General features: G+C 38.0%; 1 protein-coding gene across 1 annotated transcript; it reads right to left on the bottom strand.

The window, feature by feature from the left end:
• Nucleotides 1-2,028: 2,028 nt before the first annotated feature.
• Nucleotides 2,029-21,281, bottom strand: LOC131396793 (zinc finger protein 570). Its single transcript, XM_058529216.1, has 5 exons — nucleotides 20,768-21,281; nucleotides 19,839-20,010; nucleotides 16,086-16,212; nucleotides 15,647-15,742; nucleotides 2,029-3,458 (listed from the first exon to the last, which is right to left on the bottom strand). Exons 2-5 carry the CDS (start codon nucleotides 19,941-19,943, stop codon nucleotides 2,101-2,103), a joined length of 1,686 nt encoding a protein of 561 aa, XP_058385199.1. The 5' UTR covers nucleotides 19,944-20,010; nucleotides 20,768-21,281; the 3' UTR covers nucleotides 2,029-2,100.
• Nucleotides 21,282-21,557: the final 276 nt, after the last annotated feature.

Raw genomic sequence — 21,557 nt, 5'->3', positions numbered from 1 at the left:
CGTAGAGGTTTAAGTGTAGAACTGCTGGGTCAAAGAGTATCCACATCTTCAATGTTACTAGATATTGCCAAATTATCCTAAACACAACCACTTCCAACAGTACTGTACGAATACCCCCAAACACATCCTTTCTCTAATAGTATGATCCATCTTTATCATATGCAAAATCTCTACAGACAGATCAGATTCAATAATTTTCTTGCTGTTCTTGATTTCATACTTCATAGATGAATTTTAGAACAAAGTTGTGAGGTTAAAGGGCAAAAAGGCCCATTGAGGCATTTTGGTTGGAAATGCAGTGAATTTGTTAATTAGGAATAACTGATAACTTTATTATCTTGAGGCTCTTCAACCTAGACTATATAATACTCCTCAACTTTTTTATTCTTCTTCAGTTTTCTGGGTTTAGAAAATTTGTTGTTTTATATTTAAGTACAGGCATACCTCAGAGATATCGTGGGTTTGGTTCCAGACCACCACAATAAGGCAAAGATTGCAATAAAGCAAGTCACATGAACTTTTTGTTTTCCCAGAGTATATAAAATTATGTTTACACTACACTGTAGTCTATTAAGTGTGCAATAACACTACGTCCAAAAAAACAAGGTACGTACCTTAATTTAAAAATACTTTATTGCTAAAAAATGCTAACCATCATCTGAGCCTTCAGTAAGTTGTAATCTTTTTGTTGATGGAGGGTCTTGTATAAGATGCAATATCTGCAAAGCACAATAAAGCAAAGCACAGTAAAACAAGGTATGCCTGTATTAACTATCTCAGCCTCTGGAATTTAACTCCATGAGGCCATGGTCTTTGTATTGATCATTGTTGTCTCTTCATGCCTAAAACAGTGTCTGGCAAATAGTAGCTACTCAATATTCACTGAATGAATGCAGGCCTATATGTATATATTTGTCTGTAGTTTTCTTCCCTCAATCCCCTTTTGCTTTCAATTTTACAACCAGTGAATAAAAAAATTATAAACTTTATATTTTTTCTATGGTATGGAACAGTTTAAATCCTTTTGAAATTTCCTAAGATTTACCCATACAATTACCTAAGCCTGGTGCCTTTTTATGGGACAGTATGAATTTCTATGTTTATTGGTTTTTTGGACTTAATTGCAATGCTCTCTATTCATTTCTTTATCTAAATGTAAGTCCTGTATTCTTCTCAGTGAATCCTCATTTTCTTTACTTTAATTGGTTTATCCAATTCATTCTCTTTAGAAACTTGCTAAAACTGGTTCTAAGTGTTATTAATTCTACTACTTGTGTCTATACTGATTACTCACCTAGAGTACAAAGGCTCCCACTTATGTTCCAAAATTTTTAGGTTTTCCCAATTCTGACCTGCTGCTTGCCAGGGATGTTCTACTTTGTCCACTATGGAATCTTGTTTTAGTGTGAGGAATAGATGAGTTACTAAATGCTGAGTATGTAGAACAGTGCCTGGTGCATAGTAGGCACTCAACACACATTAGCTATTATTATTTACTCAATATCTGCTATATTTGATGCATTATGTGAAATACCTTACATGCAAATTTCTTACTTAATATGCGTCAGTCTACAACAGACACTATTTCATTTAATACTCACATTTCTACAATATAGTATCCTTTACCCCTATTTTAAAAATTTAAAAAACCCTGAGGTTTAGATAAGACAAGCAAATTACTCAAAGTCACACAATGCCACAGCAGTGGTGGGGCTATGATTTTCCAAATCTAAGCTCTTAGTCCGGGGAAGTGCCTAGTGCCCAGAGAGGGAGACTGGAATAAAATAAGGCTGAAAGGTATATAAGACCAGATAATGAAGCGCCTCACAGATAATTTTAAAGACTGTGAACGTTAGCTTAAGAACAATAGCAAGCCAAAAAAAGTTTTAACTGGAGGCAGTGATGTGTGTATTCTCATACTTCAAAATGATCAGTTTCGTTGCATGATGGGAAATGAATTTAATGGGACCAAAAGTTGATACAGGAAGACCTATTAGAAAGTTACAGCAGTGATCCAGGTGAGATGAATTTTAGACCAGGGTGACAACATTAGAGATGGAGAAAAGAGTATAAATTCTGGAAATATTGATGAGATAGGGTCTATAGGACTTGGTGATTGACTGGATTGGGTGGTGACAGGGACTCCCCAAGATGGATTCGCTGATGATGAGCAAGGTGTGCATGCTGCCTGAAGGTTTTCTTGCATTCCTTACATTCATAGGGCCTCTCTCCAGTATGAATTCTCTGATGTTGGGCAAGGGATCCACAGTAACTAAAAGCCTTCCCACAAACATTACATTCATAAGGTTTCTCTCCAGTATGAACTCTCTGATGTTGAGTAAGGGATGAGTCATTGCTAAAAGCCTTCCCACATTTAATACATTCATAGGGTTTCTCTCCAGTATGAACTCTTTGATGTTGAGCAAGGTAGGCAATCTGGCTGAATGCTTTCCTACATTCCTGACATTTATAAGGTTTTTCTCCAGTATGAATTCTTTGATGTTGAGCAAGGTGTGAATTCTGGCTGAAGGCCTTCCCACATTCCTTACACTCATATGGTCTCTCTCCAGTATGTATTCTCTGATGTACAGTAAGGTATGCACGAAGGCTAAATGCTTTCCCACAGACATTACATTCATAAGGTTTCTCACCAGTATGAACTCTCTGGTGTTGAGCAATGGATGATCTATTGCTAAATGCTTTCCCGCATTCAATACATTCATAGGGTTTCTCTCCAGTATGAACTCTCTGATGTTGAGCAAGGTAGGCAAACTGGCTGAAGGCTTTCCTACATACCTTGCATTCATAAGGTTTTTCTCCAGTATGAACTCTCAGATGCTGAACTAGGTGTGCGTTCTGACTGAAGGCTTTCCTACATTCCTTACATTCATAAGGTTTCTCTCCAGTATGAATCCTCTGATGCTGAACAAGATTTGATCTCTGGCTGAAAGCTTTCCCACATTCTACACATTTATAGGGTTTCTCCCCAGTATGAATTCTTTGATGAAGAGTAAGGGATGAGCTCTGGCTGAAGACTTTTTCACAGTCATTACATTTCAAAAGTTTCTTCTCTGTATACATACTCTTGGGCTTAACGGCCATGAAATTTTTTTTAAAGCTTTTCTTATGTGTGTCATATTTATGTACTTTCTCCTCTTTGGGAATTATCTCTTGTGTATGAAGTAGTGTGTTCGGATGAAAACTTCCCCAAGATTTGTTATATTCTTGTCCTCTTTCATCAACAAGGGCTTCTTCATGAGTGATTGTCTCTTCCTTGAGACATGCTTTCTGATTCAACAGTTGCCTCTCAAAATGGCCCTCGCATTTCCATTCTTCTCTCAAACTGGAGTACTCAAGGCCACAGCTTGTAAGTTTTTCTATTATCTTTTGAGATGATTGTGCTTCATAAATGTCCTGCTTTGGGGTTAATTCTTCAGTCTCACACATAGATTCCCAGCCTGAAAAATAATAAGAAAAAAATGTCTCCTCTCTTATGTACCAGAAGGTACATTTATGAAAGTACATTTATAAAGTGAAGTATATGAATTTAATACCAAATAAAACCCACAAGAACATTGGCTTTTGTAGTTCTGAAGTGTGTAAGAACAGAAATTGAAAATAGGTCAGACAGAAACTTGAGAAGGAATGATTAGAATTATAAGAAAACCAGTAAGGTAAATCTCAGGTCAAGAAGAAATTATGGAGATGGTTGGACTTGGTTATAATTTTATGCATGTATGAATAATACAGGCACTAAAATAACCTCCATTCTTATAGTTGCTTATTTCAAGAACAGTCATTGAACCTTGTGCTGTTCTAGATGCTTTCCGTATCATAGTAAACAAAACAAACATCCTTACCTTCATGGACTTTATATTCTTGGGGAAGACAGGAAATAAATGCTTAATATGTAAATTTTATTGTATGTTAGAAGGTACTAAGTGCTACAGAAAAAGAAAAGCAGCATAAGAGAGATCAGGAATGCAGGTGAAGTCAAAGGAAGGAATCACTAATAAGTTAATATTTAAGCAAAGATTTGAAGGAGATAAAGTTAGTCATTTGGATATTTGGAGAAAGACCATTCTAGGCAGAATAAACAGCCTAAAAGTAGAAGCATGTTTGATATGTTTGAGAAATAGCAAGAAGGCCAGTGCAGCTGGAGAGGAGTAAGTAGTAGGAGATGAAGTCAGGAGGCAAGGCTAACTAGATTATTTAAGCTTTATAGGCCTCCTAAGGAATTTGGCTTTTACTCTGAGTGGGATGGAGAGCTACTGAAGTGTTTTGAGGAGAGGAGTGATATCTAGTTACGGTTTAATGAAAATACTGGAAGGCAGGGGTAAGGGGAGAAGTAAGGGGACCTATGATTGTAGTAATCCAGGTGAGAGATGATGATGATTCAAACCAGAGAGATATCAGTGGAGGTATAGCAAGGCAGTCAGATTCTAGGTGAATTTGTAGGAAAAACCAAGAGGATACCCTGAAAGACTGGAAGACTGGAGATGAAATGTAATAGAAAGAGATAAGACAAGCATGCCTTCAAAGTTCAGGGTCTGAGCAATGGACGGATGGAACAGGCATCAACAGTGATGGGAAAGGCCATGCATACAGCAGGTTTAGGTGGTGAGGTAGGGAAGACCTGGAGCTCAGTTTTGAACATAATAAACTTAAGGCGTCTTTTAGACTTTGAGATGGAAATGCTGAGAAAGCAGATGGACACATGAGACTGGGTTGAAGATAGAGGTCTGGAATAGAGATTTTAAATTAGGAGTTGCCAGCATATAGATGGTATTTAAAGAGACTATATTATCAAGAGAATGAGTGTAGATAAAGAGAAGAGAAAGGAGTCAGGAATGAATCCTAGAGAACTACAACATTAAGATATTTGGGAAAAGAGAAGAAAGCAAAAGAGATTAAGAAGGAGCAAATGTAAGCAAAAAAAAAAAATCAGGGCTGAGAACATTACTGGCACATGATATTAAATTAAAAGTTATAATAAAAATCAACTTGTTTAATGATTTATACTGAAAAGAATAAAATACACTACCAAAATAACATAAATAGTATTGGAATATATTAGTCAAGAAACGTCACAAAAATAATTAATAACAACAATGGCTAATAACAGTAACCATTAAAAAGAATCATGTATATGTTGTGACTTGCAAAACACAAATGAATCATTAGATAAATAAAAGGCACACAATAGAATGTAGATGCTATGGGGGAGATTATCGTACTATTTATATTATTTTTTTCAAATAAGAATGTATTATTTTGCAATTTTAGAAAGCAATAGAAGAAAGCATAAAGAAAATAACCTCAGAAGATACCTTTAACATTGAAGACAATAATGAAGAGGGAAAATACCCGAGAAATAAACCTTACGAGACATGAGCAAAAGCTTTACAATTCTAATGAAATTTTCTAATTTCAAATTAGAAACCCCCCAAATTTTTGAATAAAGGGAGAAAATGCACACTTTGCTTTCATATATGAAGAATGTAAAACCATTAACTCTCACTAAATTTATCTATTACATCCATTCAATTACAATCAGAGCCTCAAGATCTTTTAAAAGAATTGTGTAATAAAGAATTTGGAGGCCTTTGTCCCTTGTTCCCAGGAGGTATCCTCTAAACTCCTGGAAGGAGTGTCTTTGTTATTCATGGTGAGCCCCTTGGACCACACCTAATAGTTTATACTAATAAGGTGACCCATGATGTGGCCCTAGATATTTTCTGCTAATCAGATGACTCAGGATGGAGGCTAGCCATGCCGGAAAGACCAACCGTATGATTAGAGAGTTGGAGCTTTGAGCCATCATGATATCAGTCTGACTTTGAGCAAGGGAAGGAGTGCTGGAGATGGAGTCACATTGGGCAATGATTCACTCAATCATGCCTACATAATGAAACAAACAAAAACACTCTGGACACTGAAGCTTGAGAGAGCTTCCCTGGTTGACAATGTTCTTTTGAATACTGAGATGTCTGGAGAGCCCCTGAGAACAACAGAAACTTCACGTTTGCAACCCTCCCAGACCTCACCCTTGGTGTCTCTCCTTCTGGCTGGGTCTGATTTGTATCCTTTGTTACAATAAAACTGTAATCATAATATAGCTCTTTCCTGAGTTCTGTGAGTCATTCTAGTGAACTATCAAACCTGAGGCACCCCCAAATTTGTAGCCAGCTTCTTAGAATTGAGAGCGGCCCTGAGAATCCTCAAACTTGTGGCTGGTGTACGAAATGAGCACAGTCTTGTCGAGCAGTGTTCTCTAGAGTTTGCAGTTTGGCAAACTCAATGCAAGAATTTTTTTTTAATTCCTTAAGTTCATCAAAAAAATAAACATGATCCAGGACAGACTATAGTTAGCTGATAAAACAAGCCTTAATGAATTTTAAAAGACTGAAATCATACAAAGGATCTTTTCCAATCATAATGGAATGAAACTAGAAATCAATAGCAAAATAAAAACTGAAAAATCCACAAATGTGTGGAAATTAAACAAGACACACTTTAAAAACCAATGGGTCAAAGAAGAAATCACAAGCGGAGTTAAAAAACATCTTGAGACAAATGAAAATAAAAACACAACATACCAAAATTTATGGAATGCATCAAAACCTATGCTAAGAGGGAAATCTACAGCTGTAAATGTTTACATTAAAAAAGAAGAAAGACCTCAAATCAACAACCTAACTTTACATCTTAGCAAACTAGAAAAAGAGCAAACTAAACCCAAAGCTACAAGAAGGAAATAATAAAGATTCAAGCAGAGATAAACAAAATAGAGAATAGAAAAACAATAGACAGAATCAACAAAACCAACAGTTGGTTCTTCAAGAAGATCAACAAAACTGATGATAGTTGATGGACTAAGAAAAAAAGAGAAAAGACTCAAATAAAATCAGAAATGAAAAAGGGAACATTACACCAATTTTACAGAAATAAAAAGGATTGTAAGAGAGTACTATGAACAACTGTATGCCAACAAATTGGATAAACTAGATAAAATGGACAAATTCTAAGAATTTGTCCTACCAAGACTGAATCATAAAGAAATAGAAAATCTGAACAGACCATAACTAGCAAAGCAATTAAATCAATAATCAAAAACCTCCCAACGAAGAAAAGGCTAGGACCAGATAGTGTCAGTGGTGAATTCTATCACCCATTTAACACCAATCCTTCTCAAACTCTTCCAAAAAATTGAAGAGGAGGAAATGTTAAGACCTAAAACTAAAATACTCCGGAAGCAAACATCTTCATGACAAAATAGACAAAAGCTTTAGACAAAATCTTCATGACACTGGATTTGGCAATGATTTCTTCTTATGATACCAAAAGCACAGACAACAAAAGAAAAAGCAGACAAATCGGACTTCACGAAAATTAAAAACTTTTGTGCATTAAAGGACACAATCAACAGAGTGAAAAGGCAACCCACAGAACAGGAGAAATTATTTGTAAATCACTTATCTGAAAAGGGGTTAATATCTGGAATATGTAAAGAACTCCTACAACTCAACAAAAACACAATTAAAAATAGGCAAAGGACTTGAATAGACATTTCTCCCAAGAAGATATACAAATCGACAACAATCACATGAAAAGATACTCAACATCACTAATCACTAGGGAAATGCAAATCAAAACCATGAGATACTACTTCATAGCAATTAGGATGGCCACTATTTAAAAAAAAGAAAATAAGTGTTGGTGAAAATTTGAAGAAATTGCAACACTTGTGCACTATTGGTGGGAATATAAAATGGTAGAGCTGCTGTGGAAAACAATATGGTAGTTCCTCAAAAAATTAAAAATAGAACTAACATAAGATCCAGTAATTCTAGTTCTGAGTATATACCCAAAAGAACTGACAACAAAGTCTCAAAAAGATATATGTACACCCATGTTCATAGCAGCATTATTCACAATAGCCAAAAGATGGAAGGAACCCAAGTGTCGATCAACTGATGAATGCATAAAGAAGATGTGCTATATATATATATATATATATACACACACACACACACACACACACACACACACACACACAAAATGGAATATTATTCAGCTTTAAAAAAGGAGGAGATTCTGACATATGCTACAACATGAATGAACCTTGAGGTCATTATACTAAGCAAAATAAGCCAGTCACAAAAAGGCAAACTGCATGAGTCCACTTACATGAGGTACCTAAAGTAATGAAATTCATAGAGAAAAAGTGGAATGGTGGTTGCCAGGGGCTGGGGAAAGGGAGAATGGGGAATTATTTCATGGGTACAGAGTTTCAATTTCACAAGATGAAAAGAGTTCTGTGGAAGGATGCTGGTGATGGCAGCACAACAATATCAATGTACTTAATGCTACTGAACTATATACACTTAAAAATGGTTAGGAGAGTAAATTTTGTTACATGTATTTCACCAAAATTAAAAAAAATGTTTTAATCTGTTTTTAATATAAGCAAAATAATAAAATCCTTAATAAGGAAGAAACTTTACAAATATTCATACATTTAATATATTCATATATTCAACTTTATAAATATATATTCAAATCAATGTAAATTGGGAAAACACATTGTGGAATTATATTTAATCTATCATGTTATCAAAAGGTGTGGATGCACTCTTTCTCATCAGAGGGAGTGTATATGGGTATACAATTGGAGGGAGCAACACGGCAGTGAGTAAGCAGATGCTTTCAGTACTGCATAGGATCCCTGTCCAGCAATATAGCAGACTAGGTATAACGACAAACCTGCCCGGTTAAAAAAAAACTTAAAATGTTGTATAAAATGTAGAAAATATCTTTTTAGATGTGTTGCAAAGTCGGAAGAAATTAAGATAAACTCTCAGAGGTCAAAAAGACTCCAGAAGGCACTCTCAAGTAAGTAAGGGAGAACTGAAGCTAGGAGCATCAATTTATCCCTGGAGAGTTTTAGGAAAAGAAAATACAGAGACTAGGGGAGTGGCACTATGTGAAGAAATAACCACAGATAACTTCCCAGAACCCATTAAAGACTAGAATGGTCAGATACAAGAATCATAATAAATCCCAAGTAGAGCAACTAAAATGAAATTTACATTTAGATACATCATAGTGAAAATATAGAATAACAAGGGCAAGGAGAAGGAATTTTTAAAAGTAGCAAGGAAGAAAATATTAGTGAGAACTGACTTCTCAATAGCAACAACAGAAGCCAGAAAAGTATGGAATGTGGGTCTGGCCTGGTGGCATAGTGGTTAAAGTTTGCATGCTCTGCTTTGGGGGTTCACAGGTTCCGATCCCAGGCGCGGACCTACACACCACTCATTGTGCCATGCTGTGGCAGCATCCCACATGCAAAATGGAGGAAGACTGGCACAGATGTTGTTAGCTCAGGGACAGTCTTCCTCAAGGAAAAAGAGGACAATTGGCAACAGATGTTAGCTCAGGGCCAATCTTCCTCACCAAAAAAAAAAAAAAAAGTATGGAATGGTATCTTTTAAGGTGCTGATTAGTAACTGTCAATTTATGATTGTATATATATATTGTATGTATTGTATATACATGATGCACATATGCATTATAGCAAAATAAATTATAAAACAAATGAGCAAAGTAATAACAATAACAAAACAGCTTATGTGAATAGTATATTTATGGATAAAGGATTTGAGTTAGGAAAAAGTTTTGGGATATATGAAAGAATTGTGAAAAAAGAAAAGAAAATGAAACATGGGTAAATCTAAACAGCACTTACTAAACAAAATAATAGTCTAATTTTATAACCTCATGAAACAAAATAGTAGTTTATGGGATTAAAAGAAATAAGAACCTTGGGGCCAGCCCGGTGGCTTAGCGGTTAAGTGCGCGCGCTCCGCTGCTGGCGGCCCGGGTTCGGATCCCGGGCGTGCACCGACGCACCGCTTCTCCGGCCATGCTGAGGCCACGTCCCACATACAGCAACTAGAAGGATGTGCAGCTATGACATACAACTATCTACTGGGGCTTTGGGGGAAAAACAAATAAATAAAATCTTTAAAAAAAAAAGAAATAAGAACCGAAATGAGGGTAAGTGAAGTTAAAATATTCTAAGGTTCTCATATTTTTAAGAGAGGAAAATAAACATAAGGATTAACTTTAGATTTTGTTAAGGTGTTTATAAATGTTAAATTTTCTAAGGTAACCAATTCAAGCACAGAAATAGACTATATAACTTTCAAATTAGCAGATGGAGAAAAAGTCAAGAAATAAGACAAAATGGAAAAAGCAGAACTTATAAAAGAAAATAAGATGGTGGAAATAAATCCAATTCTATTAGTAATACCAAAAAACGTGTTAACTACCATCATTTAGTTAAAAGATAAAGATTATCAGACTAGACTAAAAAAAAGTTTAGCTATATACTGTTTACAAGAGAAACACACAGAAAGTAAGAGAGTAAAGGAGTGGAAAAAACTATACCAAGTAAATATTAACCAAAAAAGGCTAATATAGGTATATTAATATCAAGCAAAATAGTTAAGCCAGCCCCGTGGCTTAGCGGTTAAGTGCGCACGCTCCACTACTGGCAGCCTGGGTTCGGATCCCGGGCGCGCACCAAAGCACCACTTGTCCGGACATGCTGAGGCGGCATCCCACAAACAGCAACTAGAAAGGATGTGCAACTATAACATACAGCTATCTACTGGGGCTTTGGGGAAAAAAAGGAGGAGGATTGGCAATAGATGTTAGCTCAGGGCCAGTCTTCCTCAGCAAAAAGAGGAGGATTGGCATGGATGTTAGCTCAGTGCTGATCTTCCTCACAAAAAAAAAGAATAGTTAAGGGAAGAATCATCACCAGATTTAAAGAGGGTAACAATAATATATGGAAGGATTCACCAGAAAGATAAGACAATTCCAAAAACATATGTCTAATAAAACATCGTCAGAATATAAAGAACCAGTTGTCAGAATTACAAAAAAATTTATGTATTAACCATCAAAGTAGAAGTTTTTAACATGTCTCCCTGTAATTGACTGCTCAAAGAGGTTTTTTTTAAATCAATAAAGACACAGATTTGACCACTAAAACTAATGAGCTCAGCCCAGTGAACATATACCAAATGCTGTACTCCACAAGCAGAAAACAGACATTATTTTCCAGGACACACAGCATACTTACCAAAATTAACCCCTAAGATATAAAACAAGTTTCAAAGAATTTCAAAGAATGCATATTAAACAGACCACATCCTCTAACCACAATGTAGTTAAACCAAAGAAAAAACTTAAATTTGGAACTTAAAACTTCCAAATAATTCATAGGTCAAGAAGAAATCAATGGAAATTAGAAAATGCTTAGATATACATGATAACAAAAATACTACATACCAAAACACGCAGAATATGCTCCTAATATAGTCTTAAATGCTTACAATAGAAAAGAGAAAGCCTCAAAAACAATGAATACTCTAATTTTAAAAGTAAAAAAAAGAGAATAGCATAAATAAATGTAGGAAGAATGAAATAATAAAGAGGAGAAATACATGAAATTTTCAAAAAGGTAAATTAGAGAGGATCAGTGAAGTGAAAAATGTCTGCAAACAACCAAAAACTGATAAACCCCTGGAAAGATTCGTTTCTCCCTTTTTGCAAGGAAATAGAGGTCAAAATTACATATACTAGCAATTTTAGAGAAGAGAAAATAATGGACAGCTTTATCTAATAAATCTGAAAACTTATACGAGAAGTATTAACTTTCAGAAAAAATACCATAACTCCATCAGTACAGGAGAAATAGAAAACATACAATCTTATAACAACAGAAATTGAATTATTAAAGTCTTTTCTCAAGAAAACTCCTAGGCCAAGACAAACAAAAGTTCTACCAAACATTCAAAAAACAAATAATTTTGATTTTACACAAATTCTTCTAAGGAAGAAAAAGAGGAATACTCACCAACAGATTTTATGAGACTAGGACATCCTTGATGCCAAAATCTGACAAGATAAGTACATGAAGGGAAAATTGACGGCTAATCTCACTGATAAACACAGATGCAAAAAACCTAAGAAAATACTGGCAAATAGCAACCAGCTATGAATGAAAAAAATATATAAAGAGGGGTTTGTCTCAGGAATACAAGGTTGGTTCAACATTAAAAATGTAATATACAATTCACCACATTAATAGATGAAAAAACTAAAAAGCGTCTAATCATCTACAGATATAGAAAACCATTTGTTAAAACTCTAGCAAACAGGAATGGAAGGGTATCTACCAAAACACCTTTAACTGTCAGAGTTATTAACAACAAGATACTAAAGCACTCTCATTGAGACCAGAAGTGGACACGAATGCCCTTATCAGTACTTCCACTCATATTATACTGGAGATCTCAGACAGGGCAAGAGGAAAAAGAAACTCAGAGTACAAAAATTTTAAATGAAAGAACTCCCATTATTCACAGATATGCCTGCCCACAGAAAAAAATCCAAAGAAATCTAAAAATTATTAGCATTAATGAGAGAGCTTGGCAATATTGCTAGATATAAGGTCAATGTATAAAAGTTAACTTCATCTCTATATATGAGCAACAAATAGAACATATAGACAACATTTAACACAGCAACAAAACTAAGATGCCTAGGAATTAATCTAACAGAAGATGTGCATGGCCTTTATGGAGAAAATTATAAAACATATTGAAGGGAATTTTAAAACCTAAATAAATGGAGAGATAAATGAAGTTTACAAAGAGAAAAGTTTCCAAAATTGATATATAGAATAAATAAAATTTGAATCAAAAGCCAATAGCTTTTTTTTGTTCTCTGGTGGAAACTGGCAAGCTGACCCTAAACTTTATTTAGATGGTCAAAGGGCAAACAAGAAATTCTAAAGAACATAAACAAGGTGTAGGGCCTTGCTCTAACAGATACTGTTTTATAATAAAGTATTTTAATTAAGACAGTGTGGTAGTGACATAAGGAAATAGAGATCAATGGAATGGGATAGAACTCAAAATCAGACCCATAAATTTACTATAACCTGAGGTAACATGCAGAACAACAAGCAAAGAGAGCTCATTTCTTCAATACATGTCTGGGACATTTGGTTTTTCATAAAGCAGAGAAACTAAATTCTTATTTCAATCTCAAAAATCAATTTCAACTGGTTTGTGGACCTCAATATAAAAGGAAAATCTTTAGAAGACAATTTGAGAATATTTATAGGACTTCAGAATATAGAAAGGTTTCTTAAAACAAAATATCCAAGTCAAAAATATAAACTACAAATGTATATATAAAAGACAACCTTCCCAAAAATGGGCTAAAGACTTGAGCAGGCACTTTACAGCAGAGGAAATCCAAACGGCCATTATAAATAGGAAAAGATGCCCAATTTCTCTAGTTCTCAAGGAAATTCAGATGGCAAGGATAAGGAGATAATATTTTACACCCAACAAGTTGGCAAAAATTTTTTCAATTTGTCAACTCTGAGTGTGGAGCAATGAATACTCTCACACACAGCTTTTAGAAATGTAAATTAGTACAAGCACTTTGTAAAGTAAAATAGCATTATCTCGTAAATTCCTGGCTATATCCTCTATATGAACTCCAGCATACGCGCACCAGCAGCCACATATAATAAGGTTTCTAGCAGCAACATGTTTAATAGCATAAAACTGAAACAACTCAAATGACCTTCAATGGATCAACTGTGGTTTACACAGTGGAATACATTATATTTCAGCAGGAAAAAAAAATTCAATGAACCATAGCTACTAAAATCAATATGGATGAATCTCAGGAATATAATTTTGAGTTAAAAAAAAAGTCAGAATAACATGTATAATATGATTCCATGCATAAAACAGTTGAAAATATGCAAATATAAATATTTTGTTTAGGGATATATGGCACAAATATGAGGAAAAGCCAAGAAATGATAAGCAGAAGTGTAGGACAATGGTGACCCAGTGAGGGGTGGGGACGGGCCGTGGGCAGGGAATGATACATTATTAGGCAGGGGCCCTCAAGGGCCTAAAATGACATTGACAATTTTCTATTTAAGCTAAGAAGAAGGTATATGGGTTTTTGTTCTATTATTATTGAAACTACATATATATCATAATATATATTTATGTGTGTATTATTTATTTAATAACAATTAACAAATAAAATTTAACCATATATTCTTTGACACTACAGTACCACATAGAAATTTTTTTTTTAGAAAACTGAACAAGGACGTAAAAGACTGAGGAGAGGGAAGGGGGGTGAGTTGGGGAGTGGTGTTGACAGAGGTGTTTACAATAACCCTAATTTTCTTCTGACCTTTAGTCCTCCATTTTACCTTAATGGTTTCTATGCCTATCTGAAAATCCTTCCTACACCACAAACTAAACTCTTCATCTCTTCTCCTTCCAATGTTTTCTAGCTTCTGACCTGTGTTTTTGTTAAAGACCATCATCTTCCCAGTTACCCAGACTCCTCTGCTTCTCACCGCTTTCTCTGAGCTCCCTTTATGTCAGCTTTCTTTTCATATATGCCATTTACAGCTGTATTGTATCTATACCTCTAGCCTATCAATTGGTTGATTATTTATATAGATGTATGATACCCAGCATCTTGCAAGTACCCTGTTTAAAGTACAAATTCAATAAATGTGGATTACAGGAATGAAAGAATGAATGAACGGACCATTAAAAGAAAAATGAGGCATCTGGAGATACTACTGCCACATGTCACTTAATGATGGGGATACATCCTGAGAAATGCGTCATTAGGTGATTTCATCATTGTGTGAACATCACAGAGTGTACTTACACAAACCTAGATGGGATAGCCTACTGCACACCTAGGCTATATGGTACTAATCTTATGGGACCATCGTCATATATGTGGTCCGTCATTGACTGAAACATCATTATGCAGCACATGACTATATAATAGCAGCTAACAGCTACTGAGTTCATAATATGAGACAGAAACTAATCAAAGCACTTTTTTTTTTTTTAAAGATTTTATTTATTTATTTATTTTCCCCCCAAAGCCCCAGTAGATAGTTGTATGTCATAGCTGCACATCTTTCTAGTTGCTGTATGTGGGACGCAGCCTCAGCATGGCTGGAGAAGTGGTGCGTCGGTGCGCGCCCGGGATCCGAACCCAGGCCGCCAGCAGCGGAGCCGGCGCACTTAACCGCTAAGCCACGAGGCTGGTCCCCTAATCAAAGCACTTTAAAAGTATTATCCCATTTTACAGATGACAAAACAAAAGCACAGAGAGCTTAAGTAACTTGCCCAAAATTTTATTGCTCCTAAGTGTCAGGATTTGAACCTGGTACTCCAGTTACGGCTGCCTGTACAGCTCAGAAGTTTATCAGATTAGGAAAAGATTTTTTTAAAGACTGGAAGAGGATTATGAAACTGGGAAGGAAGGGGACTCAGAGAACACATAAATGAGTTATTAGAAAGGGGGGACAAAGTGTGAAAGGAGAGAGAGTTAAGAATAACAAATTTGGGAGAACACTCTAAAAGGCCCAAAGTGTCTACTAAGACCTAAAACATTTAAGAAGAACATGCCAACAAAGAAGAGTGAAGAGGCGATACCTTTGAGTCAAGCTGAGCTGTCACCTGCAAAGCTTTCTCCTGTCTATTTCCTCTTCACTCACCTGAGCACAAGCCTTTTGCCAGCTCTCTCTTCACCATCCAGGGCTCTTTCCCTTGTTCCAACAATAATATCACACTTGGCTTAGAAAAGCAAAGTCCTGCATAGATGAAAAGAAACAGAATTGGGTCATGTCTTGGATATCCCAGAACTCACATCCAACCCTTTGATCATAAGGAAAGAGGAAGCTCACAGTAAGCCAGAGAAAAATGTGTAAAGGACAGGTATTCAAAGGATAGGGAAGCTTAAGCTTCAGACATAGATTAATAACAGACCTGTCCACGGCTAACTCCACAAATATTAAACCATCACTTTGGCACAGGCAGCAGACTCAGCCTCAGATTCAGCGAAGAACTGCAGATGCTATCCAAAAATTACAATGGTGGTAGCCAAGGGCCCCTTATGTGTAGAAGCTCAATGCTGCAAGGAGAAGATATTCTCACCCAGTGACACCAAGATCCTGTAGTTCTCCAACATCACATTACTGTACAGACATCTTTGAGAAGAATTTAGACAATCCCACTCCTCTTGGGAGAAGTCTACAGCCACATCTCTGAAGGTCACCAACTCCTGAAATGAAATAAACAAAGTGAAATAACCTCCTCTCTTACCATACTCACCTAATTTGTCCTGCCCCAGGCACACTGGCCTCCCTCTGATATTACATCCTTATGTATGTCAAGAATGTTCCCCCTCAGGGCTTTGTACTTCTCAGACCATTCTCTGTAAAAATAGCAATGTCCCTCCCCTCGTTCCCTATTCTCCTAACCCTGCTTTATTTTTCTCCACAGCACATAATTATTTTGTTATTTATTGTCTGCCCCTCACCTCCACTGAGATGTAAGCTCCATGAGGGCAGACTATGTTTTTGTTTTGGTCACTGCCATACTCCCAGTTTCTGGACAGTTTTGGGCACACATGAGGCATTCAAATATTCACAGAATAAACTTAATTAATAAATGAGGGGCTTGAAAAGTTCACGAAGCTATAAGAGGATTAAAAATGAGACCAGAAAGTGCTTGCTATATCTCTGAAAATTGTGCTAGACCAAGCAGAGCAAATCAGTTCCATTAAAACTCAAATACTTTAATCCAGAGTACTTAAATTTTGCGTAAAGAAATGGGTGTTCCACTCATAATACTGCTTCTGACTACAGGGGCTAGGGAAAGTTCTTAAAAACTTGCATCCAGGTTTCTATAACATGACCAGTTGCTGATGAAACTAACATCCGTTATGTGTGTGTGTGTGTGTGTGTGTGTGTGTGTGTGTGTGAGTGTATGTGTATATGTAATTTTTTTAAATAAAATTAAAAGTGGTGAATCTGTCAAGGTAAAAAAAGACTTTTATTGGGCATTTGATACAATTTTGTCATAGTTAAAGAAGCTGTCTCTACAGAATAAAAATTCTTAAAGTGTTTTTCAACACTCGGTAACCTTTTTTCTTATTTAATTATATGAAGTAGTTTGTGAATTTCTCCCTCTCTATGCTAGCAATAATACCCCTCATATGCTTTAAAAATGCTCCTGTTAAGAGTTGGTTCATCTGGTATATATGCTTCCAAAATGTTTTCCTTAGCTTATATAAATATATATAATAAAGTGTATAAATATTTTTTATATATAATTAATTTATATAATGAAAATAATTACAATGTTAATATAAGAAGCTTAAATGCTAACCTTAAAATATTTGACCTCTAACAAATGACAAAAGTACTTAGCTTCAGAATCCATCCACAATTATAATCACACCAGTCTGCAGCATAACAAAGTTCCCTCCACCTTTATACCCTTACAGAATCATGGCTCCCAGCTGAGAGGACTACTTCCCCTGAAGCCCTGTCACGTGATGACTGTCTTATTTCCCACATCCCTTGTACCACAGCACTGGAGGTGAAGCAGGTGACCTCTCTGCAACCTATACTTGTTTCTAGACCATTCTCCTCTCTCCTCCCTAAAAGACACCTAGTTTTATATCTCTTGAAGTCAGACTATATCAATCACTATCCTTCCTTGGTTTAGTTATCTACCAATGCCCGGAAGGTACCAATTCTCTGTCGTTCCTTGAACACTTCAGCACCTGGCTCACTGTCCCTCTCTCCAATGCTACTCCTATCATAATCTTCAGTCATTTCAATATCCATACAGATAATACCCCCAACAACCCGGCCTCTCAGTTCTCCAACCCCCTCTCCTCCAATAATGGTGTCCTCCACACTTGTACAGTCATCCACTTCCATGGTCATGCCCCAGACCTTGTCATTACCAGTAAGTCCCACACCCTCCATAATCTCAACTCTCCCACTCTGACTTCCACCCCTATATTCCAACTTTTGCCCTTTGGTACCCCAATTAGGATAATTCTTTGAACCCATAGAACCTACAAATCGTTGATCTTACCACGTTCTCACTGCTCGTCATCCTCGCATCCCCTTTCTTCCTAGCACAACCATTTGCTATAATCACTCCCAGGCATACACCCTCTACTTCCCTGCCGCTCTTTCACTTAACTGTATTCACCTGGTTAAACCACAGCCATCTCTCAGCATATTCTATTTACATACCCTGCACAGGTAACTTTGCTGGAAAAAATCATACCAACCATGCTAATTGGTCTCACTTTAGATTCATGATCACTAACCTCAAGTGGGCCAAAATGCTACCTACATGATACATTTCTCTAGTCTGTTCCCCAACTCTCCTGAGCGACCATTTGATACTTTCCCCTCCCAATACCTCTACCCCATCCTTACTCTTAGGTGATGATCTTGCTTTCTGTTTCACTGAAAAAACAAAAGCCATTCTAAGAGAATTTCCACAAACTCCCACAACATTTACACATCTACCTGCATCCGTGCCCATATACTCTAACTTGTTTCTACTACTATCAATGAACAGCCCAATTTCCTAGCAAAGGCCAACCCCCCCACTTGTATACTAGAGCTCAGCTCCTCTCACCTACTCAAGCACAGTCTCCCAGCAATTCCCTCCTCTCTCCTCTTCATCTTCAAATTCCCTTCTACTGAATCTTTAATATAAGCCTACCAACATATACTCATCTTGAAAAAACCTTGTTGACCACAGTTTCTCCCTATCACCCATTTCCCTTCTTCCCTTACAGCTAAACGATGTGAAAGAGTCGTCTATAATTTCTATTATTTCTATCCCCACCATGAAGAGGAATGACGTGTAACAGAATCACTTTGGCTGCTCTGCTGAGAATAGACTAAAAAAGGGTAAGAGTGGAAGTAGAAAGACAAGTTAGGAGAGTACAGCAATAAGCCAGGTGAGAGATGATGGTTCAGACCACAACAGAAGCAGTGGTGGTAGGAAAAGAGGTCAGAATCTGGATATATTTTGAAGGTAGAATACACAGACCCTCCTGATGGAAGACTTAGCTTGAGCAACTGAGACAGGGAAGTATGTAGGTTTCCTAATTGGTTTCCTTGTTTCTATCCTTGTCCCATTTGGTTTATTCTCAATAGCAGCCAGAGTGATCCTACTAAAATGAGAATCAGATCACGTCACTCCTATGCCCCAAAACTTCCAATGGCTCATTTCACTCAGTTTGAGACATTTGAGTTTCAGGTACCTATTACATAACCAAATGAAAATACTGAGCAGGCAGTTGGTTATACAAGTCTGGATTTCAGGAGAGAGGTCTGAGCTGTATACAATTTGGTAGCTGTGGGCACATCGCAGGATGAGATCACCAAACGAGTGGGTGCAGACAGAGCAGAGAAGAGGACCAAAGACTAAGCCTTCCCACTTAATAGGTTCTTAATAAAAATATGTTAAATAAATGAATAATGTTTGGGCAGAGACGAGAATGAAGTTGGTCTGTATCTGGGAGAACAGCATTCCAGGCAGAGGAAACAGGAAGCCCAAGGCCATGAGTTAAGAATGTACTCAACTCACTACAAGGAAGCTAGTGTGGCTGGAACTGAGAGAGTGAGTTACAGATAGGGTGAAAAAATTAGATAAGGTCAGAGGGATAGTCAGGGACCAGATTATGTAGGGCCTTGCAGGCCAAGGCAAGGACTTAAGCGTTTATCCTGAGTGAAGTGGGAATCCACTGGAAAGTTTTAAGAAGTAACATGATTGGTTGCCCTGAAAAGTTTCAGCAGAAGGAAAGTTAATGTCTGCTTGTTTGGAAAAGCAGGAAAATATTTCAGAAAAGAGAAAACACCAGCTCACCTGATACACGGCTTTCAGAAGTCCAACAGCCATTCTTTCCTCCTCTTGGCTCTTCTCTTGGGAAATGGCAGTGTCCTTAGATGACTGAGATGGAGAAGAGAACATAAGAAACCAGGCTTTCCTTGCAGCATCCAGAATCACCAGCCTAGAATTTTTCAGCTTTGCTTTCCTCCTGTTAAGAGACGAGCATTCTTTCCATTAGAGAGAAAGCATAATGGAGACCTAAGAATTTGTTTGTATACAATTTAACCCGTGCCTAAATCACTTCCTAATTTATTATTACAACAACAGATTTTCTAGATTTTACAAACAAAAACTCCCAGGAATGTAATTATTTACATAAAGACACACAATAAGTAACAGCACCAGGATTAAATAAAGGTCTTTCTGACTCCACACTCCTTCTCCTCTCCAATAGATCAGTGGTTCTCGAATCAATGAACTCTCGAACATTGTCATCACTCGGCTAGCTTTAAGATACACACAGTTTCACTGGCACACGGTTTCACTCAGTAACCCCCCCTCCCGGCCCCCAATACTCAATAATTCTTAAAAACCACAGCGCCAACTACTGTCTTACACACATCACAGTCAGTGGCCATGGGTATGGGCACAGGCTCACACGGTCACCCTCTCCCATACTCCCAAGCCTCAAATACTAGAGTATCACAACCGACGGTCTCACTCACACACGCCAGTCACAAAGAGGCCAAGGGCTCGGGAACACCCCCACCCACAGCCTCAAACTCTATGGCACCAACCATTGACTCACTCGCACCCATAGTCACACAGACACGTGTACACGCACATCGTGTGACAGTCTCACACTGCACGGCATCAACCACGGCGTCACACGCAGAGTCACACAGAGGGCCCAGGGGCTCTCGCGTTCGGGTGACCCACAGGCCACTCGTCAGCCCACTCCCTACCTGCAGAACTGAACTGCGGGCAGATCCCGTCCCCGCCGCGAAGGCTCCGGCAATCTCCACTCCGGCCCACCTCCCGCCCCAGAGTCGGATGGAGCCCAGCCCCCGCGGGCCCAGAAAGAAGCGACTCGGCCTCCGGAGACACAAAGGGGCCGCCGGCCCAGCGCTCGCGGAGGCCACTGGGAAATGTAGTCCAGATCAGAAAACGCCGCGGCGCGGCAGAGTCCAACGAGCCAGGCGCAGCTCGCTGGGGGCTCGTAACGCCGGCCTGTCGCTTGCCTTGCAGAAGGAGCCCAGAAGCCCGGAATCCTCTCAGCTCCGAGCCTAGGTCCACACACGAGCCGGTTGGGATTGAAGTGCTCAGGCACAAGCGCTGAGCCCTCCTACCTTAGCAACCCGGGCGGGGAACTTCGAGCCGCGGGGCAGCCGCAGGGGGGCGGGGTCTGTGTGCGGGCGCTAGTGCGCGCGCGTCTGCGCAAAGTGGGTGAGGGGCGAGCTCCTAATTGAGCGAGGGTACCCGAAAAAGTCGGGGGGGGGGCAGGGAGTAGAGTGCGCAGGTGCGCGTTGTACTTCCTCCCAGTCCCGCCTCCCCCCGGGCGTTCTAGCTCCGGGACTGGTTTACCTTGAAGACGGGAGGGGCAGGGAAGGGGTCTAGGTGTCGCGATTTGCATATGGCTCTTGGATTTGTGATTTGGTGATGGTGGGTGGGAATGTGTCCCCTCTTCCTAAAATGGCTCTTCTGCAGGTATCTTCAAAGTTCCCTTACAACTTACATTCAGATACAGATGTCACA

This window comes from Diceros bicornis, chromosome 34 (genome assembly GCF_020826845.1).
Source record: "Diceros bicornis minor isolate mBicDic1 chromosome 34, mDicBic1.mat.cur, whole genome shotgun sequence".
Lineage (NCBI taxonomy): Eukaryota > Metazoa > Chordata > Mammalia > Perissodactyla > Rhinocerotidae > Diceros > Diceros bicornis.
Note: the sequence above shows the minus strand (reverse complement) of the source record. Positions and strands in the feature narration are given on the sequence as shown.

Coding starts and splice junctions, on each gene's coding strand:
- LOC131396793 (XM_058529216.1), bottom strand. CDS start 19,943: ATGTTCTCTTCTCCATCTCAGTCATCTAAGGACACTGCCATTTCCCAA. Junction 16,213..19,838: donor TTCTGAAAGCCGTGTATCAG/GTGAGCTGGTGT, acceptor ATTTCATTTCAG/GAGTTGGTGACCTTCAGAGA. Junction 15,743..16,085: donor CAGGATCTTGGTGTCACTGG/GTGAGAATATCT, acceptor TCATCTATGCAG/GACTTTGCTTTTCTAAGCCA.